Source organism: Talaromyces amestolkiae, assembly GCF_001896365.1.
Source record: "Talaromyces amestolkiae strain CIB chromosome Unknown scaffold20.1, whole genome shotgun sequence".
NCBI lineage: Eukaryota > Fungi > Ascomycota > Eurotiomycetes > Eurotiales > Trichocomaceae > Talaromyces > Talaromyces amestolkiae.
This window is the reverse complement of record NW_024468056.1, coordinates 202,180-224,600: the sequence shown is the minus strand read 5'-3', so window position 1 is coordinate 224,600 and position 22,421 is coordinate 202,180. Positions and strand designations below refer to the sequence as shown.

The window sequence follows — 22,421 nt, the reverse complement described above, 5'->3', positions numbered from 1 at the left end:
AGACCCGTTAGTTTTGCATATGCTTCACTGGATACGGAAGGGTCCTGCACCGAAATACGGAAATGATGATATCGAAAAAGATACCCTATATGAAGGAATAGAATAGATTCTGAAAAAAATTCCTCCTTTGATTTAAGGGTCTTCTAAACTATGCAAGTTCGTTAATAATCAGGTAACGTTTCGAATAATATGTATAGTTCTGATTTTGGTAATCACTGATGCAACTAAATGTCTGCACTACAACAATCTAATCCCATGCGCAGCGTAGCACTTGCTAGAAATGATAACGGACGACAACGACAATGCTGCTAAAACGCTACCAAGATGGAGGAAGGAAGAGGACATTGTAAGAATAAATCATGTGAATAGATTGGATAAAGAAAGGTAAGTAACCTCAATGGATTCTTCATTTTTGAGCGCCAAACTTGAGTTTCAATTTGAACCCACCGGGAGTTGATGGAGTCGTGGCGGGGGATTGTGTTACTGGAGCAGGAGGAGGCATAGCGATGAAGTTGGGGATACGTAATTTGGTCAGTTTGCGCGGTTGTTCGGATTGAGGAGTGGAAATAGACGCTGGTGGAGGAGGAGGAGGAGGAGCTGCAGGAGTTGGGGCAGGAGGGATGTTGTTGATGTTTTGATGAATGTCAAGACTGGATTTGGATTGTTTGAAAGTGATGCGAGGACCGGGGGGTGGCATGGACTGTTCTTCGCGTTTGCGTTTTGCGCCTGCGACTGCTGCTGCGGCTCCGGTGGCGTCTTTGGAAGGAGTGAGGGATACACGGAACCTCTCGGATTTGTAGAATCGCATCAAACCCTGAGAATAATCAGTATAATGATCGAGATCGATGACTTCAAATAATTGGATTCACTTACACGTTCGACGCGCTGGCATTTCCAGTACCGAGGGTACTTCAACCTCACAGGAACAGAAACTTTTGCATCATAGAGAACTCGGCACAGATCGGCAAAGTTGGATAACTCCATAGTGTCTATGCATGAGGAATTGCTTGCAGCCCATAGAGCCTCCTTCAATGTGACATTTTGTCCCAACTCTTGTTTGAGTGCCTCCAAAGCTCCAGACATGGTTTGTTTCCTGGCTAGATCCGCTCGACGTACATCGGTCGTAGATTCTTGTTCGATAATCAAGCCCTCGCTCTTTGTAGGCTCATTCAGAGGTTCGTCGCTTCCAAAAGCGACAGAAGCAAGCGCCCTACCGAACAGACAATGGAGTCGATGACGGATCCACGCTGAGCTATCTGAGGACATATTGAATATGAACCATTTGAGGAGTTCGGGCGTTTTGAAGATGTCAAGCTCCACCAGACAGTCAAATGCCTCCATTCGCAGCATATCAAAAGTTCCAGGTCGGGTATATTGTAGAAAGTGAATCAAATCAAGGTCCATAATCTTGGCTTTCGTGAGTTTCAATTGGCAGTGCAAGGCAGTCCTTGAGTAAATATTCTGAAAAGAACTGGACCATTCGTCCATGCGCCTATATCTATCGATTTCCGTGATAACGTCTCGCTCGAGCTTCTCTTCTGCTTGGCGTTCGAGCTCCTTTTCCATGTCAAATTCCATCTCGTTCAAAGATGATGATTCTGCTTGGCTGCCTTCCATAGCATTGACTAAGGACGTCATGAGAGAGGCAATGTAAAAGTTGTCAGAGTACTAAATTACTCATAGTGATTAGCAGATCTATCCCGGAAAAGAGATGGTTCGATACAACGTGACATACCTCGTTATTTGAATTGTCGCTAAATCTGAGCTTGTCGAAGATGAAACGCTTTACTCTAAGCGGCGTCTTTCCATTGTTATCACGAACGCGTGATATTGCTTCAGGAATCACTTTTTGAAGTATGTAAGATGCTTGGTCAGAGAAATCATTGTCACGCGTCACGTGAGTCCCTGGAAGACAGAATAATTCTTGAAATGCTCTCTCAAGATGGTAAAGACCTAGCCAGTCAAGCTCCTCCTTTGCGTGTTTTACTAGTGCATTAGCAGCTGCGGTGCGGATGCCGTGAAAATATCGCTTGTCCATCAGCGTTCGGACGAATATCGTAGATATCAGAGGATGGGCTTTTTGAATGGCCATGTATTGCATGGACTGCACATTGTAACATCAGTACACGGCTCGAGAACCTTGGAAGCCTGGCTTACCTCTAGTTGCGCAACAACATCCCGATCTTGTTGCAACTGCGACAAATACATGTAACCTGGCATGCCCAAGGACATCCTGCAAATCCATTCGAAGTCGGCATCCATCCTAATCCACTCATAGGACTCTTGACCCATGCGCTCTTCCTCCTCTTTGCTCCAATCTGACAATCTCCATTCCTGCATGTCGTCCTCAGTCTGGAGAACATCGCCAAGACAGTAGAGAAGAACGTCGTCTTGTGCTTCTGCAGTGGAATCACCTCCTGTATTTTGCGTCACACGTTCTTTTTGCCGTTTGTTTCGTTTGAGCCTCTTGTATTTGGTGTTGTATGGTACCTCAAACTTAGTGATAGCCTCTTTTATCTCAACGATATGTTCATATGGAGTGCCATCAGCCTCGTGGATCCGTATCGTCATTGATCCGGTAAAGACAGGCTGAACGGGCGCTGCGTAAACGCTGCGAATCTCTTCCTTCATATCTCGTAAGAATGATGATTTTTCGAGGTTTCTAGGTGGCTGTGGATCTCCCTGTGACTGTTTAATCATAATCTCCACAACCAATTTCTTCTTGTTAAAACGTTGAGAAGCCGTGAATCGAGGGCAACCGGCACCGAAGACCCACTGCTGAAAGAACACTTCCAATTTGCAATGTCCAAACTTTTCACACAGCTTGATAAATCCGGTGGTGCTCACAGCTCCATTCGTCAGGTCTCCCATACGGTTATTGAGAAGTAGACGACTGATGATTCGTGACACAGTCGGCTTCCCGCTGGCCTTGAAAAGGCGCCGCTCAAGAATAAAGAGCACCAGAGGAGCTTTCAAGGCAACGAATTCCATTTCGGATGGATCAAGTTTCAAGATAACTCCCATGTCATGGATGGAAGGTCGTTCGAAATCGAGGTCACAGACCTGATCCGACATTTGTTTGATGCGAAAACGATATTCGTTGTTTCCGCATAGCTTTTTCATAAATGTATCGGTTATGTAATAGGCCATACCAACCGTAACCCAGGTATCCGTAACATCTCTTGGGATGAGACTCACGCCTATCCACTGAGAAGCTAGAGCGTGAACCAGACTTCTTGTCGAGTCATAGATAGGATCGATAATATTCTCAGGAAATAGCAGGCGGTTGCTACATATTGAAAGAGACGCTGTTGAAGCCGTGTCGCAAGCCGCGTCGTCCACAAAACAGAGATTGAAGCCCGAGTAGGGATACGAGCCGTATGTCACCGAAAAGTAGTCGATAGCTTTCGCCATTGGAAAACACGTATTCTTGACTTCATTTGCCCTGCCCGGAAGGCAATATGCATCCACGGGAACTGCATTGTCACCAAGCTGATCATCTTGATCACTTTCGCGAAATTGTGATAAATTGACGTGCTCGAATGGCCCTACAGCAAAACCAATCTGCTGAGCGGAGATGTTCGCGATGCTCGAAAAGGAAACACTCTTTTTAGATGAGTCCTTGGGATCCACGATTTCATCAGTCGTATCGCCTGAGCAGACAACAGTCATGTCCAGTGTGCTGTCATCATCAGAAAGATTACCCGGCCGATTCTTGTTCGTTCCAAGACTTTTCCATGTTTCCAACCCCTTGCGTTCAAAGATGGCGTTCAAAGAGCAAGGACACTTGATAGTCACGTCCCACGGACATCGTACTATTGGATCGTCGACACACGGGAAAAGACAGCTACCAGCACCAGACCCAGTGGAATTTGTTGTGTAGGCATGCGGATATCGCCTATCGCCACTATCGACCCCAACAAACTGCAGCCCTTCCCGAATGTTGTCTACCGTAAACTCAATGTTGACTGTGAGCGCAGTGTACCGGGGTAGGGAAGTTTCGGCTGGTTTCAGACTCGGACCATCGCCGTCATCTGCGTTTGCAATAGAGGATCGGAGAGCCAGTCGATCTTGGGCATCAACAGAAAATGGATCTAGCTCTTCGATTTTCAGAGTTTTCGGTAAAGTAATGACAAGCTCGGGTTCTGTCTGCGGGTTGAGCAGACTTTCGATTCTGTCAGAGAGCCGCTGGTGATATTGAACGCCGTATAGGTTCAGAGCCGAATGGGTATCCGTGTACTTGAATGCCGATACTACTTTGCCATTAACATTCAACCGTTTGATTTGGCCCTGGCGAAAATTGAGCTTGATGACCCGGAACTCTCTATGATGCGGATGAATGGTAATTTCGGTCTTTCCCTTCAAACTTTTCGTAGCAAAGTCGACCTCTAGTTCCAGTCTCTGATGAGCGACGGTGAAGTCTCGCGAAGACCAGGCTGGCGCCGCGCTGGTAGCCGTGGGAGTTTCGACGATGCCTGGCATCTTGAGGAAGCAATTTTTGCTGCTATGGCGCTATGCGCGCAAGCCCAATCAAACCACCTTCATGTCCATGTACAGAGAAAACCCCCACGGTCACCTCCCCAAGTGACAGAAACTGATGCTTGCGATGAGCTGTAGGTGAGGATGTGCTGAACGCAAATGCGACGTGTATCTCGAGAAAGAGTGTCGTAGAATAGAGCGACGTAGTCCGTGGCGATGACGGCGGAGCAGGATTAAGGGAGCGCTGAACGGTGGATGAAGGGGTTGCTGTTTAGCGGGGTTAGGCGGTCATGTAGTAATTGTTCGTTCAAAGAGCGAAGAAAGAAAAGAATGACTATGAAGCTGGGTTGCTGAAGAATTAGTGGCTATTGTTGAACAGAATCATGAATAGGAAGGAGCTTGCCAGAGTCCAGGCTAGACCAACTGGGAAATCGTCCATCATCGCAAGGAAAGCACGGACCATCATCTGACCGCGATTAAGTCTTGCTGCCTGAAAAACCAGGGTGAAAGCACGTGAGGGAAACGGAAAAACCTCCGTTCCGATGCCGACGTGCCGGGGTGCCGGGCAGCCGCCAGCCTGAGGCTCCAAGTCTCGGCGTCTTGGCGTCCAGGCTTTCAGCTGCTTCCTTCCTCTTCCTGCCTAGGCTCCCCAAGTTGGATCCATCAGTCACTCAGGCACAATGCAATTCTTCAATCTCAGTCCTGACCCCTGAGCTTCCCTTTGAGTCATTTCCTATTGTTCTGCGACTCTTTACATCATCTTCAAGCGACGTATTATTTTTTTAATCATTATTTTCTGAAGCTTTGTTGGAGGCTTTATCCCGCCCTGCCTCCACTCATTGTACACAGTTTATTTTCCTGCAGTCAATCTCCCGAATGCGATGAATTGAACCTGGCCATACCATATTTTTACACACCGCCACTGTAGGCCTTTTTCCATTATTACTGTTTCATCAGATCTAGCCCATCATGCCTGGATTATTCAAGATGGCGCAAGGTTCGTCTTCCGCTTCAATTGCAAAGTTCCTGATCAAGCTTGACGATCGCGACTGACCATGTCCCAAAAAATAGCGGCGCAGGACTCGCTCTCCGATGAAGCTTTGCTTCCCCTCAAAACCTACAAATATTCCAGCGTGGACAAGTCATATATCTCAAATTACATTCTCAGGCATTATGTACGTTCGCTTTTACCCGTTTTGGCTCTCGAGGAGCAGACGAAACTGACCAGATCTGTCGGAATTAGTGGAATGCTGCTGTCGAGCTTTTGCCATTATCCATCGCACCTAATATGGTCACCCTGTTAGGGTTCTTCTTCATCATTGCAAACGTTGCGATCGTTACAATCTTTGTGCCAGACCTAGTCGGACCGGGGCCGACCTGGGTATACTACAGTTTCGCGCTTGGAATATGGATGTACTCGACGTTTGACAACATTGATGGAAAACAGGCCCGTCGTACGGGCACATCGAGTGGACTGGGAGAGCTGTTTGATCATGGAATCGACTCTCTTAACTGCACCCTTGCCAGCGTGCTTCACACCGCTGCAATGGGTCTTGGTTCGACACAGCTCGGCGCTTTCACGGCTCTGATCCCTTGCTTGCCAATGTTTTTCTCGACGTGGGAGACATATCATACGCATACACTATATCTCGGATACTTCAATGGGCCTACCGAGGGATTGATTATTGCGGTCATAATCATGGTTCTTTCCGGAATATACGGACCCCAGATGTGGCGCGGCCAAGTTGCGGATACGTTTGGCCACAAGGAAATATTTGGAACTCATACATATTTGGACTACTGGGTACTCATTGTGTTTGGGTCGTTCATGGTCGCACATTTGCCGGCATGTGTTTACAATGTCGTTCAGGCTCGTCGTCGTCAAAGTTTGCCAGTATTGCCTGTTTTCATGGAATGGACATCGATTGTCATCTTTACAGTCTCAGTGATGGGTTGGCTGTGGTCTCCTTATTCGACCTTACTAGCCAACAATCATTTGGTCCTCTTCTGCATTGTTATGTCTTTCGTCTTCGGCCGCATGACCACCAAGATCATCCTTGCTCATCTGATCAGACAACCATTTCCCTACTGGACCTCAATGCTAGTTCCACTGATTGGTGGTGCCATCCTTGCAAACTTGCCTTATCTTGGATTCCCAGCGGTCAGCGCCGGATTTGAGCTCTGGTATCTCCGTTTTTACCTCGTCTACGCCTTTGTCATCTACATGCACTGGGCTTTCTTGGTGATTAACAGAATCACCACTTTCCTAAACATCAACTGTTTGACAATCAAAAAAGACAAGTCCGCTGCAAGGGACCATGTTTACCGCAACTTTGGCGAACCCAGGAACAACAGCGACAAAGCCGGCTTGAAGCATCACTAAAATCAAACGCTAAAAATTGTGTCTTTCCAACTACACTACCTAGAAGGTACGGGCAAAAGGAAAAGCAGAATGCAAGAAACGACCCTCACCGCGGGCGGCATGCGTTTTGAATATACAACAAAACAATATGATCTTTGGACTCGACGTAATACGATGACACAAAGAATGTAATATAGAGATTTTCTTTTCTGGACGAATATCTCGAAATGATCTGGTTGGTTTGATATGACGAATAACGTTGATCGGTTATATCAACATCGCAATAAAAAAGAACTGTCGTGTATATACGACCTGTTTTTTCGCGCAGAAGAGAGCCTTTTTATGTCCGAAGGATGGGCATCATTCTCATGTTTTATAGATTTATTATTCATTAATGCTGGCTATATGTATGTATGTATGCATGTGAAATGAGACGTATATATTCTTCTACCACTGTTGTCCTACGCCAGGTGATGAGCGTGGGTTTCTTTCTTTTAACTCATTGCGATATCAGAACTTTGGAACTTTAACGATATATGAAAATTGGATAGATACATGTAAAACTTCAATGTCTTGCTGTTGACCTACATAACAATCTACCCGTTCGAGGCGTTCTCTGCCGCTACATTTGTTGATTTCCGAGGACGACTAGTTCAGGTTTGTACAAATTCCTTGCTCGTCATTGACTGCCCGATTCTGTGGCACTGCTCGAGACTGGTTCCTTGATATGTATGTATAAGAAGGGTTTACCAGCCTGCACTCCCTTAAAGTCTTAGATTGCCAAAAGGTTCATATCAGAGGTGTTCGTCAATTTCACGCTCAAATTCGCGTATCCCCAAGCGCCAAAATTGCAGCAAGACGTCTTTGTTCAGTGTATCCGGGTTGGTCACAGAATGATAATATGACAGAAGACAGATGCTTCATGCGAAAATGCCATTCAGCTTGGTAGAAACCCTTCCATCCAACACCTACCTCTTTGTGTATTTATGTGGTGATCCTGTGGCAAAGATTGGTGCTTTAATCTGCCCATGCCACCAGACCCGTTTGTCCGACTATCACAAACAAACACAAAAAAAAAAAAACATTGGTAGCAATACCGAAGTAGAGAATGAATGTAACCCATCTATGTTGGGTCTGGAAAAAAAAGTTTGATGGTGGAAACGTGGTTCGAACACGTGCCTCTTTCGAGAGTAGGGAGTTCGTGACTTTGACAAAAAGGGCGTTTGTAGTCCTTTGAGATGAATCACTACTTAAATCTACCGCCTTAGACCACTCGGCCATTCCACCTTCATGATTCATTTATAGTTCAGCCATGTGTGGTTCTATATTACGCTTTCCATCCGAAGAAAACTACTTCCATTTTCAATAGTAATTCTGCGTGATAAGACTGAATTTATATAATCCGATTTGCAGAATCCATCCCGAACTCACATGGGAGGAGCTGTTTCACGCTTGCGGCAACAGAGGCTTCGAGAAATGGCTTACGGCTCCCCATTGCTGTTGTAGGGACGGATGCAAGACACGACCTCATCACTGCAGACAAGATAGGAGAGAGAGCCGATGGACGTGACGTCAACTTGATAGCTCAGCCAGTCTTGATGATTATATATGTTAGCTATCAATCAATTTCGTATCATACATTGAATGGAATATATCGAAGGATATCATTTAGAGTAAGGAATCAAGAGTGCAATATCAGTATGCCTTGTTCCAGCGCTCTCGTAACACACGAGCAGCAGCCTTGGGTTTCCGATCCCTTGTAAAAACACCTTTCTTATTCCCATCAACCCTAAAGATCTGTGACGTCGTCTGGAAATCTGCAAAATTCCATACGTGTTCTCCAATCACCGCCTCTACACGATCATGAACGCGATGGCACATCTCCAGCATACGAGATTGATATTCTTCGCTCCAGGGGACGTCCATAACTGCGTGCAAGCCCGCTAGACTGTCCGCGCCATATTCCGTGATGATTATCGGTTTGTCGAATTTGCGTTGCCAGCCGGAAAGTTCGTCGTGTAGAGCTTCTTCGGCCATGTCTAGGTCGCCGGTGTGCTTGTACCAGCCAAAGTAGCGGTTGAGACAGAGAACATCGAACATGTCAGATATTAGATCTCTGTTTACCGGATTGAAGGCCATATTAGCAAAGCAAATGGGACGGCTGGGATCAAGTTCTCGGGTCAGTTTGACCAAGGGCTCAAAGTATTTTATAGCTCCTTCTTCGCCGGATGCAGGCTCGTTTGCGATCATCCAGAGAACCACACAGGGATGGTTCTTGTCGCGGGCTATAAGCTCCTTTAGCGCCTGTTTATGAGCATCCTGGGTTTTATCATTGATCGTCTCTGGCGAAAACGTTGGAGGCGCCTTGGTGCCATGGATACCGGCAACAATAGCAAGATTCAAACCCACAGCAGCCGTTTCATCAATCACCACAATTCCATGCCTGTCAGCATATTCTAGCACTTCTTCAGCGTAGGGGTAATGCGATGTGCGGAAGGAGTTGGCTCCGAGCCATTTCATGAGCTGGAAATCATGGACCATGTATGCTGGATCGTACCCTTTGCCGCGGATTGCGCTGTCTTCGTGTTTGCCGAATCCGGTGAAGTAAAATGGTGTGCCGTTGAGAAGGAACTGCATCCCGGAGACTTTGATGGAGCGGATTCCGGTGGGTATGGTGTAGATGTCGAGTACCTTGTCGCAACTATCGTCGTGCAAGAGCTCTATTTGAAGCTGATATAGGTAGGCTGCGCCGGGTTGCCATAGGTGAGCGGACTCTACTTGCAACCGGTTTTGCGGCCCGCTGCTCTGGGCGACGATATGACCTTCCTCATCAAATAAGGATACACGAATTCGCGCGTGAGGTAGTGTTTCACTAGTAATGACTTGATATTCCACTATACCAGTAGTCCCAGATGTATCAGCAAGATCAGTGACAACCGTTACATCCCGAATATAAACTTGAGGGACACAATAAAGCCAGACCGATCGTGCAAGACCAGCATAATTATAAAAATCATGCTGATACTGCTGTTTCCGTTTTCCATTCGCCAACGTCTCAACTCTCCCCGGCGGAATCGTATCCATTGTGAGTACATTGCTAACTGCAATAGTCAAACAAAACTCTTCTCCTGCAGCCACAAGATGAGTTATATCCGCCTCAAAGGGGGTATAGCCACCGCTATGCTCCGTGACGAAATTTGAGTTGACGAATACGCGGCCGTGATGGGTGGCTGCATCGACGCGGATAAAGTACTTTTCCCCATGCCAGCCTCGGGGTACTCGTACAGCGCGCTGGTAGTACACCCATCCCACATGGTCGCGGATCTTAGGGTCGACGAAGATGTCGTTATAACTAGCTGGCACGGGGACTTGTAGCTCAGGACTGAGAGGTTGCGTGCAAGCAATATCTATCTTGTCGTCGTGAGACCCAAGTGCAAAATTCCATATGCCATCTAATGAGACGAGCTCACGGGTGGCTGTTGGCTGTGGCTTGAGCATTGAGCAAGTTCACAGGAAACTGGCGGATTGAAGCAATGAAAGTTATAGTTTACAGAATAGATTAGGGAAATGGAATGCACCGTCTAATTTCAAGCTCTGGGATCTTGCATCGTCGGCAATCACACATGCTCGTCGGCTTTTGAATCTTTCAATATGATGCATCATTAACAATATGTCCCGGATATGCCGGGAGCTTTCCCCAGGTTTCGGCTAATCCGACACGGAATATATCACAATGTTTTCTGACAATTTAATATGTGAATATGAGTTGAGGACCCTAACAGGAAGGTCGACGGCTATTGTAAGAACGTATTCGTAAGCCTTCACCCTATGTGCGTCTCTAGTGATTTGCTATCGGAGAAGTTTCGTATACTTGCAATGAATGTGTTCCCATGGCTTGGGATGGCTGTAGTGCTCTTTCAATAAAGCATATGCAGTATGTCAGATTATCAAGCTGACAAGGCAGACAACCTGCCGAGTGAATATAGAGGTATACCTCGTGGTATGTGTGGATGGAAGGATGCGTCCGTTGAAAGTGGTTGAAAGTTGAATGCCATATTTGTCAGGCCTAAATCACGTGACGCGCCGGCAGAGTTTGCACTGTCTGCTCAACCTTCAAACACTCCAAAAGTCTTTTGTCAAACGAAACAAACAGCGCATCATCCTCATCGGCCACTTAGCTTAGCTTCCATCCCGATTCGTGAATAGCATTGTCTTTTTGACGGACTCAAGTCAGTTTTCGTCTCAGGACGAGCTCGTCGAGCTTGTTCTCGTGAAGAGGCGATTTCTGCCTTGATTGTTAGAGTACGGCACGGTCGCGACGACGCGATACGTTGTTGCGACGTACGGAGCAGTTTGCGCATTGCGAGTCGAGCTACTTTTGAACAATTTACGGCTTTGTTCTTCTGATTGTCAAACTCGCACTCGCGCAATTACACTGATTCGGTCAGCTGAAAATGGCTTCGAATACAAACTCTCAGCCGCAACAGCAGCAACCCGACTTCCATACCGCCGCGAACGCGCATATCGACCACATCAACTACACTACAAGCGAGAATCAATTGGCGGGCCTCGTCCAAGCAGCTACAGCAGCAGCAGGCCAGGCCGATTCTTCCGACTGGGCAACGGCTGCTGCAGCCGCTGCTGCCGCAGGCCATCACCATCTCGAAAATTACTCGTCGGACCTACATTTACCAGATGATGGATTTGATGAGAGCGCTTTCGGAACCCTCGGCTCTCCTGCAGGTACCGGACGACAGAATCGCGCATCGATAGCGAATGGGCAGACTGCGCAGGGGTTGTCGCGCGCGGTCTCAAAAAAGCGCAAGAGAGGAGATGAAGCACTCGATCCGGCGTTGGCGGGGATAGAGGACCAGAACGAGCAGCATCAACAACAGACGCAGCAACAAGTGTTTGATGGAAGTGAATTCGGTGAGTTAGCACGGTCGCAATCGCAGCTGACGGATGCGCGGGCTGCTGGGGTTCATTCTGCAGCTGCTCTGTTTAGACAGCCGTCCAACAATAAGAAATACACTCGGCCACCAATGTCCCGGCTGTATGCTTCGCTCGAACTATCGCCGGAGAATTTCTTGCACTTACAGGCGGCGGCAAAGAATTACATGTTGGATGATGCTCACCCCGATCGACGGGACTGCGTGGGCCAGCGCGGAAAGGGCGATACCGAATTGGTCAAGTTGCGGTTGTGGAACTGCGTGCGCGACTTTCTCGAGACGGAAGGATACGGTGAACGATACTTTGGCGAAAATGTTGTCAATGAAGGAATGCCTCCAAGACAGTATATCTGGCCGCGCGATCAACACAAAATCATATCGCTTGTCATTCCGCTACTTCGTCGCATGGTCACGAATGAACGGCAGAGACAGTATGCAATTGAGACACGGAAGGGTGGTGCTGGTACTCAACCCGATGACCGTAAGCGAAGAAAAACGGAAGAAATCATGCAGACTGCGGACTCTACAGAACATACACCAGACCAGGGGGTGCAGCCACAACCACAACATGAGCAGGGACAACCTTCAATCCAGCAAAATGATCATCAACACGACCATCAGCATGCACAAAGTCATTACGTACCGCCGCCTCCTCCCATACCGCACCATGACTTTTCGGGTAATGAACAACAACTGGGTATAAACCTGTCGCCGCTTGTCCTGGATGGATATCCAACGGAATGGAATGCAGTCTCGCAAACATACAACATGTACAACCAAAACTACCAGCTAGACACGTTATGGGGAGTGTCTGGATTGCAGCAACCGGACTGGTGGGGACTCGTTGCAGCGGTGGACAGCCATTGGAAAGTGGTTCACGATGGAAATCCGACAGATTGTGCACCGCAGTGTGAAGCTTACCATCTGAATCAAATTTTGACATCGAACGAGATTTCTCAGCTCGATTGGCGTATTGGCGGTAGCGCCACTGCTCCAGCTCGAACTGAGTTGTAAGTTTTCATCTTCCTCCTTGGGGCATCTAATGAATACTGATTTCCTTGAATAGTGCAAACTCTGTTACTCGCGACCTGGATCGAATTATCAAAGAGAGCCTCATCCACAAGCAAGAAACCGGCGGCAGAGAACCCGAGCAAGCCCAAACAACCGAACACGCCCCGTTCCTGTCGGCCATGCACCAGCCTGCCTACGGTACAGTCACCAACCAAGACCAGCACGACACCTCGCCCATTACCCTTCGCTTGAATGTCATCCACGACAGCAAACGCGTCGTGCCCCGTCTCGACGTTACAGCTGAACAATGCCCCGATCTCGCCAGCGTCCGTAGCCTGATTGCGCACCGCTGGTCGGGTCAACTACCGGCATCAACATGCGACGAGAATGGGAATGTCGACACATCAAGCTGGAAAATCCAGGTGTGGTTGCCGGAAGGGCTGGTGACGGCGGACAACGACGGGGAATGGACGATCGCGCAGTTGTCGGCGGGGACGATCGATTGGATGGACAATGATTTGAGTGTGGTTATTGATTTGGGTTCGTCGTGACGTGTCGAAGATGTTGTTGTGTGTTTTTGAGATACCCTTTGCATAATACGATGTATGTACGATATAGTAGCTAGATACTTGATGATAGACAATCCGGCATATAGTACTTCCGACCGATCTCAGTCACCTCACCACCACTGCTATGTATGTATTCACCACAATCTCAGCCGAAATACATACGATCAATTAGCAGTAGCCGATTTTTCAAGTCCATTTCCCGTCTCAGGATGTCTCTCCTGGAAATCACTGTCCGAAAATCCGGGGAAGTGGACTGCCTCTTTGCAATGCAGGAATCGCATTCGCCTGTCGGAAACCGCTTTCCGTAACACAGCCAAACCTCTCTGCCTCGATTGGCTGGACTGCGCAAGGGGCTGATCAGTGATTTATGCTTATTTTCGTGTGGCATGACCTAGTCCCTTGTCCCTTGTACCCCGTGGGGTTTCAATCTGTCGTTTCGAGTCTGTGATATTGACCGATGGCCTCGTGAGCCTGCGATGATATGCGACCAGAATCCGAGAGAGAGGCCAAGGAACGGCGCTAGCTGTTTAGGGACAGGCTAGATAAGCGAGAGAGGGTTTCCAGTCCCCCTTTTGCAGGCCAAGGCTACTTCTGTTGGTACTGTACTTGCAGAGCATTGACATGAGGCTACTTGGAGGAGCTGCACTAAGTCTCGTATTGCGAGGGTCGGCAATTGACTTATCTAGTGATTCTATTCATTTCTACAGCCTCGTTTTCCGTCGTGGCCCCGCATGCAGCTCTTCTGATCAAGTTGAGCATGAACGTAATTACGATTCTTGGGTTTTTCACCGAGGAGAACGACCGGAATAGACGCCGGAAAGTAGATTAAACAAGTTTCTCCTGGAAATCAACGCCTAATAGACCTCAACTCGGATAAATTAGTGCAGAGAAAAAATTCTGAAAATATCGGCCCAGCGCCGGTCCCCACTCCGCACTGTTTGCGACAAGCTCCGCACCGCGCAGATGCGAAAGAAACTCTTTACTCGAGACGACTCCAACCGACCCGCTCGAGCGCAATGCTACACTACTCTGACTAGTTTGTTGCTATCGATCAATTGATTCGTCTTGATTGTTTTGACTATACGGACACCCGGTTTCCGGACGTGAGCAGTGAGCACGACAATCCCCACTCGCGACGAGTCGCCCGCATTTATAGCCCAGGTTTTCCTCCCGTCCCCGGCTTTTCTTTTCTTTCTCCTCCATCCCTCTCTGTCTGTGTGAAATCAGTCTCTACAAGAGACTCAGAAGAGACGCACCATGGCCACCAACAAGGAGGAAGTAGTAGTCGAACACTTCAACAAACCCACCCCTCACGATGAACCCGTCCTCACCGACAACGTCAACAGCGACAACAATGTCAACCTCGAAAAACCCACCTCCATGGACCGTCTCATTGCAGACGCCAAAGCCGCCACAGAAAAGGAGCACAAAATGACTTTGCTGCAGGGCATCAGACTATACCCCAAAGCCGTGTTTTGGAGTATAGTGATTTCATCGTGTATTGTCATGGAAGGGTACGATATTAGTCTTGTGGGGAATTTGTATGGGTTTCCGGCTTTCAATCAAAAGTATGGAGAGTTGGGGAGTGATGGGACATATCAGATTCCCGCTCGGGTATGTTTTCTTCTTGCAATTCACTTTTTCAAGAGAGGGGCTGACGGTTGTAGTGGCAATCGGGCTTGAGTAATGGTGCGGCTGTGGGAGAGATTATTGGCTTGTTCATAAATGGATATGTCTCGGAGCGATTCGGGTACAGATACACCGTCATGTCCTGTCTGGTCATGCTCGCTGCATTCACGGCGATCTTCTTCACGGCTCAGAATGTGCAGACTTTGCTCGCCGCCGAGATTCTCTGCGGTATCCCCTGGGGTGTTTTCCAGACCTTGACCGTGACTTATGCATCCGAGGTCTGCCCCGTTCCCCTCCGCAGCTATCTGACATGCTACGTCAACGTATGCTGGGGAATCGGCCAGGTAATTGGCGTCGGCGTGATCAAGGCGATGTTGAACCGCGGCGATCACGATCAATGGGCGTACCGTATCCCCTACGCCCTGCAATGGATGTGGCCTTTGCCTCTTTTTATCGGTGTCTGGTTCGCGCCCGAATCACCCTGGTGGCTTGTTCGCAAGGGTCGCGTCGAAGACGCCAAAAAGTCGCTTCTCCGCTTGACAAGTCTCAACAGAGAGACCGACTTTGACGCAAACGAAACGATTGCTATGATGGTGCACACCACTGCGCTAGAGGAGAAGATTACATCTGGCTCGAGTTACTGGGACTGTTTCAAAGGCACCGACCGCCGTCGCACGGAGATTGTGTGCATGGTCTGGGCAATCCAGAATCTGAGCGGGAACTCGTTCTCGAATTATTCGACTTATTTCCTGGAGCAGGCGGGTCTGAGTTCGTCGGATTCGTACTCGTTTGCGTTGGGACAGTACGCGATCAATATTGTGGGTGTGTTTGGTGCGTGGGGTTTGATGGCTATGGGTGTTGGTCGACGATCTCTATATCTCTTCGGCCTGTGTGGTCTGTTTTCGATGTTGTTCGTCATGGGGTTTTTGGGCCTTGTTCCCGAGTCCCATCGCACTCAAGGCGCACTCGCCACAGGCTCGATGATGATTGTCTGGGCTCTTTTCTACCAGATCTCTGTCGGCACCGTCTGTTACTCTTTAGTAGCTGAACTATCCACACGCCGCCTACAAATCAAGTCAGTCGTCCTGGCGCGCAACCTGTACAACATCGTCGGCATCATAACCGGCGTCTTGACCCCTTACATGCTGAACCCCACAGCCTGGAACTGGTCCAACTACGCTGGCTTTTTCTGGGCTGGATTGTGTTTCCTGTGTATTGTGTACACTTATTTCCGTGTTCCGGAGCCCAGTGGTCGCACATTCGCGGAGTTGGATGCGTTGTTTGAGAAGGGGGTTAGTGCGCGCAAGTTTGCTTCGACTGAAATCAATGTTTTTGATGAGGAGGTTGATAGAAAGGTGGGCGATACATATAAGGATGTTTATCAGAATCATTATTAACATACAGGTGGTATTGTCGCATGTATATAATGGGTGGTGCGAGTTTAGAGTTATGTATGACGAGTGACGACACGATGTTACATGTTGGCTATGCAGATACTTATTTAATACTAATATACATATTTGTTCATATCGGGTCGTTGAGTTGATCTTCATTGTGATTCTCGTGATGTCCAATCTCGATGTTTTGTTGCTGATGCCCCACAGGCCACGCGGCCCGCTCAGAATTTGTATGTAGATTGATAAGATCTGATCTATCGTCGTCTCCCTCGTCTCATTCACTTTCATTCTCATCTCTCCTACAACAACAAATCTTCATCCATTTACAACCAGAGACTTATCAGAGCACACCAGCAAACAGCATGTATCTCCCGGCAGGCCTTGTCCTGAGCCTCGCGCTTCTCACCTCCTCGTCCCCAGCACCAGCCAATCCCTCTTATCAAAGCCCACATACATCGACCTCCGGTAAAGTTCGCAATGCAAACCACATCTTCAACTCCCTGCACTCATCAATGCGCCAATGGGGCTCCGCCTGGAACCACAACGGCATGTCCTTCTTTCTGGCGAGCGTGCCTGCAGGAACTCAGTTTTATCATGGTACCAGATCGGCGTATAGAGTAAATGGGACAGAGTGGTTGGCGTTTGAGCCGGAGCATGCGCTGAATTTTGCGAGGGCTGGGCCACCGGGGGGCAGGAGGCCTCCAGGAGGCCCTGATGGTCCAGGGGGTTTTCCTGGGGATGGTAGTCCGCCGCCTCCTGCTTTTGATATGGCACCCCCTCAAGACTTCTTCGCAGATGAAAGCGAAGAAGATCAATATGGATATCTACACACGTACACCACCGCCAAAGATCTACGACTGCTATACATCGACGGCCTCTCAGCCGGCAAAACGGACATGGGCACCCTTGACTCCAGCGACAGAATCTTCCTCCGTGACAACCTCACCTCAGCCACCCTTCCCACCGAAGCAGAAGATCCAGACAAAAGAAAAGGCCCCGGCGGTCCACCAGGCGAAATGCAACGCGCCTTACAAGGCTGCTCCATTGCTCAAAATGACTGGAATGATCGCATCGACGGCATAATAAGAGCTGAAGCAGGGTTTGAGATCATTCTATGCGATTTTGAGCGTGATTTGGATCTTGTAAGGATCAGTGCTGTGCATCGTGAGGAGTCGCCTATAGAGAGGCCTGGTCGTGGAGGAGGACGAGGTGGTGGGTTTGGAGGGAACACGTATTTCTATAAGTCGATTACGTCGCGGTATGATGGGATTGGGGGCGGTAGAGTGAAAGTCAATTATGACAATTTCGTTACGGCTTATACATATGAAGAACTCGATCTGTTTGCGCAGACAGACGAACCCGGAATGCCGAGGCTGAATCACTTCGAGTCCGCAGAACTCGAGCCTGTTCGTGCGGATTTGACGAGCCTTGTCATGGACCTCGATGCCGCTGCAACAGCAAAAGCATCGTTTGATTGGCAGGGTGTGGTGGATATGATTGTGCTCAAATATTCAAATTTGCTGGCGTATCTCGCCTCGGCAGAGGCGGATTCGTTGCAGGGGTTGCAGTCGAATGTGACGAGTGTGTTTCTGGCGTTTATTGATGATCAAGAGCGTGACGCGGTCACGGAATCGGTGCGGTGCGCGGGTCAGTTTATTCCTGCGTCTGCCAATGCGTCTACTCTGGCAGGTCGGGTTGTGTATGATGTCTCGTATACGATCTGCTCTACTCTCCGATCTGTACTTGATGACACAGACTACGACGCTGCCAAGTCTCGTATTCTAGGGCTGATGGAGTATCTGGCCTGGACGACGTGGAAGGAATGCAAGACAAAATGCGGGTATAATGAAGTGTGCTACATCCCGATTTGGCCGTATGGCACGGTTGAGGATAGGGAGAATCCGCAGTGTAGAAGTCAGAATGAAGGGAAAAGTAATGGGGAGAGGTATTGGAGAGGTGGGTTTGGGGGTGGAAAGCCTAGGACTGAGCATGGCGAATTGTGATGCTTGTTCGTCTGGCTGTGATATTTCTTGAGTGTGAGATGGTGTGGTCGTATTCTCTTCTTTGCAAGTCTTTGTAATTATTTTGATACCTGAGTCATGTTTTTTATATATGAGGTCTTTTTGAAATAATACTCTTTTCAGTCATTAACCGCAGCCTGTCGTTTTTGAGTATAAATTCTTCCTCCCCCAAGTTCTTCTCTCTTTTCTTCTTTATTCCTTTCTTCACCATTTCTGTCTCTATTTTTGTAGAAACCTAGGCAGAAATGTCGATAGCGAATCTGAAAATCATTGATTCCTGCTGAAACTCCATGTATTCTCCTTTGTAGAACCCCCATAGAACTTCTTCTGATATCTGACAAGTTTACTTTACTGCTATCCCTAGACATGTTGTACGGTTTGGTGCGGTTATGGGGGCTTTTATACTAGACCATATAGTCAGTGATCCACAAATTTGCAGCCTATAACTAAAGAAGAGTTTTGGGGAAAAAAGATTGGCGGAAAAGGGATTAAAGAGCTCCTCATTCCCTCCAACATCAGCTCCAGCAAATCAAAACCATCAAATCCGTCATCTAACTTAGGATAAGGTATTGAAAATTAGCATCTTTACAGAAGTGAGTTGTATAGGAACGACCGGTAACTCTTTCGTGACTTGAATGCCAACACCTTCTGCAAAAGCTGATTGTAATCCATGCGCAAAAAGGGTGTCATAGGCTTTCCAAGGAGCTTGGAAAATTCAAAATTATTAGATTATAACCTCATTTGTTCTCAATGTAGTCCAACTCGATAATAAATTCTTCAAATCGAAGAGTTCAACTTGGCTATTCGGATCGAGTGATGATATGAATACTTTGCTCATTTCCTGTTCAAAGATGCGCATATCTTCTACTGATAGAGCATCTGGGAATTCTGCAAACTCAATGCTCTTCTTATTCTTTTTGTTTTTCTTGAGTCCGCTACTCGATTCTAAAGTTTAGTCGTTTGGATTGAAAAATGTTTCTCGCGCGTCGAGAGTTGTTGAGATGTGTAACTTTTGTTGCTGTTCCTCATAGATGGCTGGACCGATGTTGCTGCTCTTCTCTCCAACGTCTTCATTGGCTTCTGGGACTGCAGAAGCGAATGCTGCGGCGGCTGGTAAGATGTGTTTCGAGTCTTTATCGGGTCTTTGATCCGAAATATGATCAAATAATGGTCCCCGACAAAATTGTGCGCAAAGCTTCTCAGCTTTCTCTCCGTTCTCGGTATTGAACATTCGCAGTTCGCCTGCATGTACAGCCAAGATAGCCTGTTTGATTCTTTTGTGGCGACCTATGGTCAAAAGAGACTCGGTAACTTGTATTCTCTCTAATATGTCTCTGATTAGTCTTGTATATATTTCGATTTCAAGACTTAATTGGGTAGATTGATCATCCTTTGCTTGAGAAAGGGAAGAAGGCCCTTCAAGTCTGGTAGATCGCGAGTCAGACTCGTTATTCACTGATAAACCTATCGCTCGCGCATCATCGACATCACCAACAGAGTTTATAGTGACGGTGTTCTTCGCAGACATTGAAAATTCGTCCAGCTGGACGGCTTGAATTGCCCTTGTCAGTCGTTCGAGCTTCTGATCAGACTCGCGTTTCTGTTGCATCAGTATCTCCATAAGCTCCTTCTGGTCTGTCGTGGACATTTGGGTCTCTCTTTTCCTCAATTGACTCGCATAAATATTACGTTCACCATAAGCAACATGGTGTTCTTCAGCCTATATAAATAGGTCTGAAGAATGTCCAGCTGTGGCTCCTTGAAGACAATGTTCACTATTCGAGAAAGCTTGAGAAAAACAAAGTGCGTGAGGTGCCAAATACTATGCTCTACCCCGAACTAAAAATTCATGATGAGGTGGAATGTTTTACATTTGCAACTTGGCTGACTATGCACCCTAGCCTTAACACATCATTAATCTTGATGTCGCATTCTCTTTAACATATGCGTTGATTCTATCAAAGCCCATATCAAACCCATCATTGGACAGTTTCATGACACGCTAAGAAGCACATCGCGGTTATTGAACGATATCTATTCGACGATAACTACCGGTTGTTATGCATTTGATAGCACTAGTCTGAGTCAATCCTCGGGATCCGGTTTTGCTCATTGGATGGCGATAGGTCTGGACTGGGTGGGGTATGCAGAATGCTTGAGGCTTTGAGGTCTTGCCTGTCAAGCTTATGTATCGACTGGCATAGCCCGGTGGATAAAGAGGGGATAGATGAAATAAATTATTGTTCTGAGAAAAATCCCCGAGGTGGTTGATACGAAACTCGTTGGTGTTCTTATCGTCGATCGTATACATCTATAACGCTGAGGCGTTGTGGTTGTTGTACCAGTTAATTCTTTCGTTCGTTTACGGATCAAATATTCAATGCCTCAAAGTGGAATGTTACCCACCTAAATAGATGCATATGATAGACATTGCCTAGGTAAACGATGTCGCAAAAGCATCGTTCTCCCCGAGCGAAGAAAGAACATCCAACCCACCTGTCGGCAATAGTCACATCTCTCTTGTCAGCATTTGAGTCTACTAAACACCTGTACCAGCGCATCAAGAACGATTCACATTCACGCTCGAAGAAATTGAATAAACGAAGCCCTGTGACGGGTTCTGCAGTCACTTTGCCACAAACCCACGAGGAACGGGAAGTACAACTTCGCCTCCAGCGTGCGCCGAGAGAGATACAGCATATATTTAAGACAAATTCGGAGAGACTGGGAGAGGGATATAGACGCGGTGATGGTGCGTATCTCCCTTTCTAAAATAAGGAATGACTGGCAATTGATAGAATTTAAGAACGAGCAAAAACATCCCTAAATCGCATCCTCCTTGTTCTCAACACGGGACTTACGAAAATCATCTCGACACTGTTGAGAAAGAATAATGGGGTTGATAATGAGGATATGATTCGAGAACTGATGAGCTTGTCGGAACGATCGGTGAGGGATTCGGTAACGGAACTCGAGGGGTTTAGGGTGAGATTGGAGAGTATGAGTTCGTTGGCGTTGAGTGCTGGGGGACAGTCGTCGGTGGAACAGGGTGGTGCGGTGGTGAGAGGAAGAAGGAGATATGCTCCTCAGATACAGGGAGAGAGCGTAGGAGGGCAGGTGAATCGACAGAAAGGCATCGCTGCAAAACAAGCTGGAGGTGCGAGGACGGCGGCACATAAGCAGAATGGGAATAAGACACAGAGCAACGCTTCAGCCACAAAGGCGAAGCGGTCGAAGAATCCGAAAAGAGTCAAGGACTTGCAAGAAATCCATCCGGTTTGGGTTCGCTCAAAGAACTCTTCTACCACCAGCATTCATCTCAGACGGATGAATGTCCGCCCAAAACCTGCAGAAGGCGAGGACCAAACTAGGTCAAGGTCACAGCCTCCTCGTACTGCACCATCTGTCCCAACTTCTCCGCCAGCTTTGGAACTGCCAATATCAGTACCAGCACGACATCAACTACCCGCAGTGCAGGCACAAGTTCCTCCTCATACCAGACCCGATACTTTGCTCGACAGAAGAATATCAATCCTGTCGCATAGTTCCGGGAGCACAAAACTAGGAGAGATTCCTCGGTACAAATGGATTAATGAGTGGGTTCCGCCGGTGGAAGTTGATGAAGATAGCGGGGAAGACGAAGGGCATGAGGCCGGTTATAATGAGGATAGTGGTCGAGCAGGGATGCGGTTTTGGAGGCGATTTGGACGGAATAGGGCGTGATTCTAGATCTTACGGTAGGGAAAGGGGGTGGGGGGCAAATTTGATGCTCATTTCTCCCCTTCGCTGCGCCTCAAAGTCGCATAGACAGTTACTGGTTTTAACAAGAGGCTTCCAGTGGTCGTGATTGTACGTTCCGAAACCGGCAACTCCTTCCTTATAGTAGAAACGACAGGCAGATATGTCTGACATTGACTTGATAATGAATATATGGCTTTTCTAATTTCATTTCGACACTTCAACCGCTGTATATCTCGATGCAAGACTACTTCGAGGACTCAAGT

At 47.7% G+C, this 22,421-nt stretch overlaps 6 protein-coding genes across 6 annotated transcripts; 4 read left to right on the top strand and 2 right to left on the bottom strand.

Annotated features, from left to right (window-relative positions):
* Window positions 1-406: 406 nt before the first annotated feature.
* Window positions 407-4,482, bottom strand: BHQ10_008649 (uncharacterized protein; the record flags this gene model as incomplete). The annotated part of the gene is made up of 4 exons (XM_040881477.1): window positions 407-814; window positions 874-1,668; window positions 1,736-2,104; window positions 2,158-4,482. 4 exons carry the CDS (start codon window positions 4,480-4,482, stop codon window positions 407-409), a joined length of 3,897 nt encoding a protein of 1,298 aa, XP_040737151.1.
* Window positions 4,483-5,448: 966 nt separating this feature from the next.
* BHQ10_008648 (uncharacterized protein) lies at window positions 5,449-6,862 on the top strand (the record flags this gene model as incomplete). The annotated part of the gene is made up of 3 exons (XM_040881476.1): window positions 5,449-5,476; window positions 5,551-5,654; window positions 5,723-6,862. The coding sequence occupies 3 exons, from the start codon at window positions 5,449-5,451 to the stop codon at window positions 6,860-6,862; spliced, it is 1,272 nt and encodes a 423-aa protein (XP_040737150.1).
* A 1,674-nt stretch (window positions 6,863-8,536) lies between these two features.
* On the bottom strand, window positions 8,537-10,339 carry BHQ10_008647 (uncharacterized protein; the record flags this gene model as incomplete). The annotated part of the gene is made up of 1 exon (XM_040881475.1): window positions 8,537-10,339. The coding sequence occupies one exon, from the start codon at window positions 10,337-10,339 to the stop codon at window positions 8,537-8,539; it is 1,803 nt and encodes a 600-aa protein (XP_040737149.1).
* A 956-nt stretch (window positions 10,340-11,295) lies between these two features.
* On the top strand, window positions 11,296-13,352 carry BHQ10_008646 (uncharacterized protein; the record flags this gene model as incomplete). Its single annotated transcript, XM_040881474.1, has 2 exons — window positions 11,296-12,800; window positions 12,857-13,352. The coding sequence occupies 2 exons, from the start codon at window positions 11,296-11,298 to the stop codon at window positions 13,350-13,352; spliced, it is 2,001 nt and encodes a 666-aa protein (XP_040737148.1).
* Window positions 13,353-14,627: 1,275 nt separating this feature from the next.
* Window positions 14,628-16,396, top strand: BHQ10_008645 (uncharacterized protein; the record flags this gene model as incomplete). The annotated part of the gene is made up of 2 exons (XM_040881473.1): window positions 14,628-14,984; window positions 15,038-16,396. The coding sequence occupies 2 exons, from the start codon at window positions 14,628-14,630 to the stop codon at window positions 16,394-16,396; spliced, it is 1,716 nt and encodes a 571-aa protein (XP_040737147.1).
* A 362-nt stretch (window positions 16,397-16,758) lies between these two features.
* Window positions 16,759-22,140, top strand: BHQ10_008644 (uncharacterized protein; the record flags this gene model as incomplete). Its single annotated transcript, XM_040881472.1, has 3 exons — window positions 16,759-18,246; window positions 20,974-21,169; window positions 21,224-22,140. The coding sequence occupies 3 exons, from the start codon at window positions 16,759-16,761 to the stop codon at window positions 22,138-22,140; spliced, it is 2,601 nt and encodes an 866-aa protein (XP_040737146.1).
* Between the last annotated feature and the right edge of the window lie 281 nt (window positions 22,141-22,421).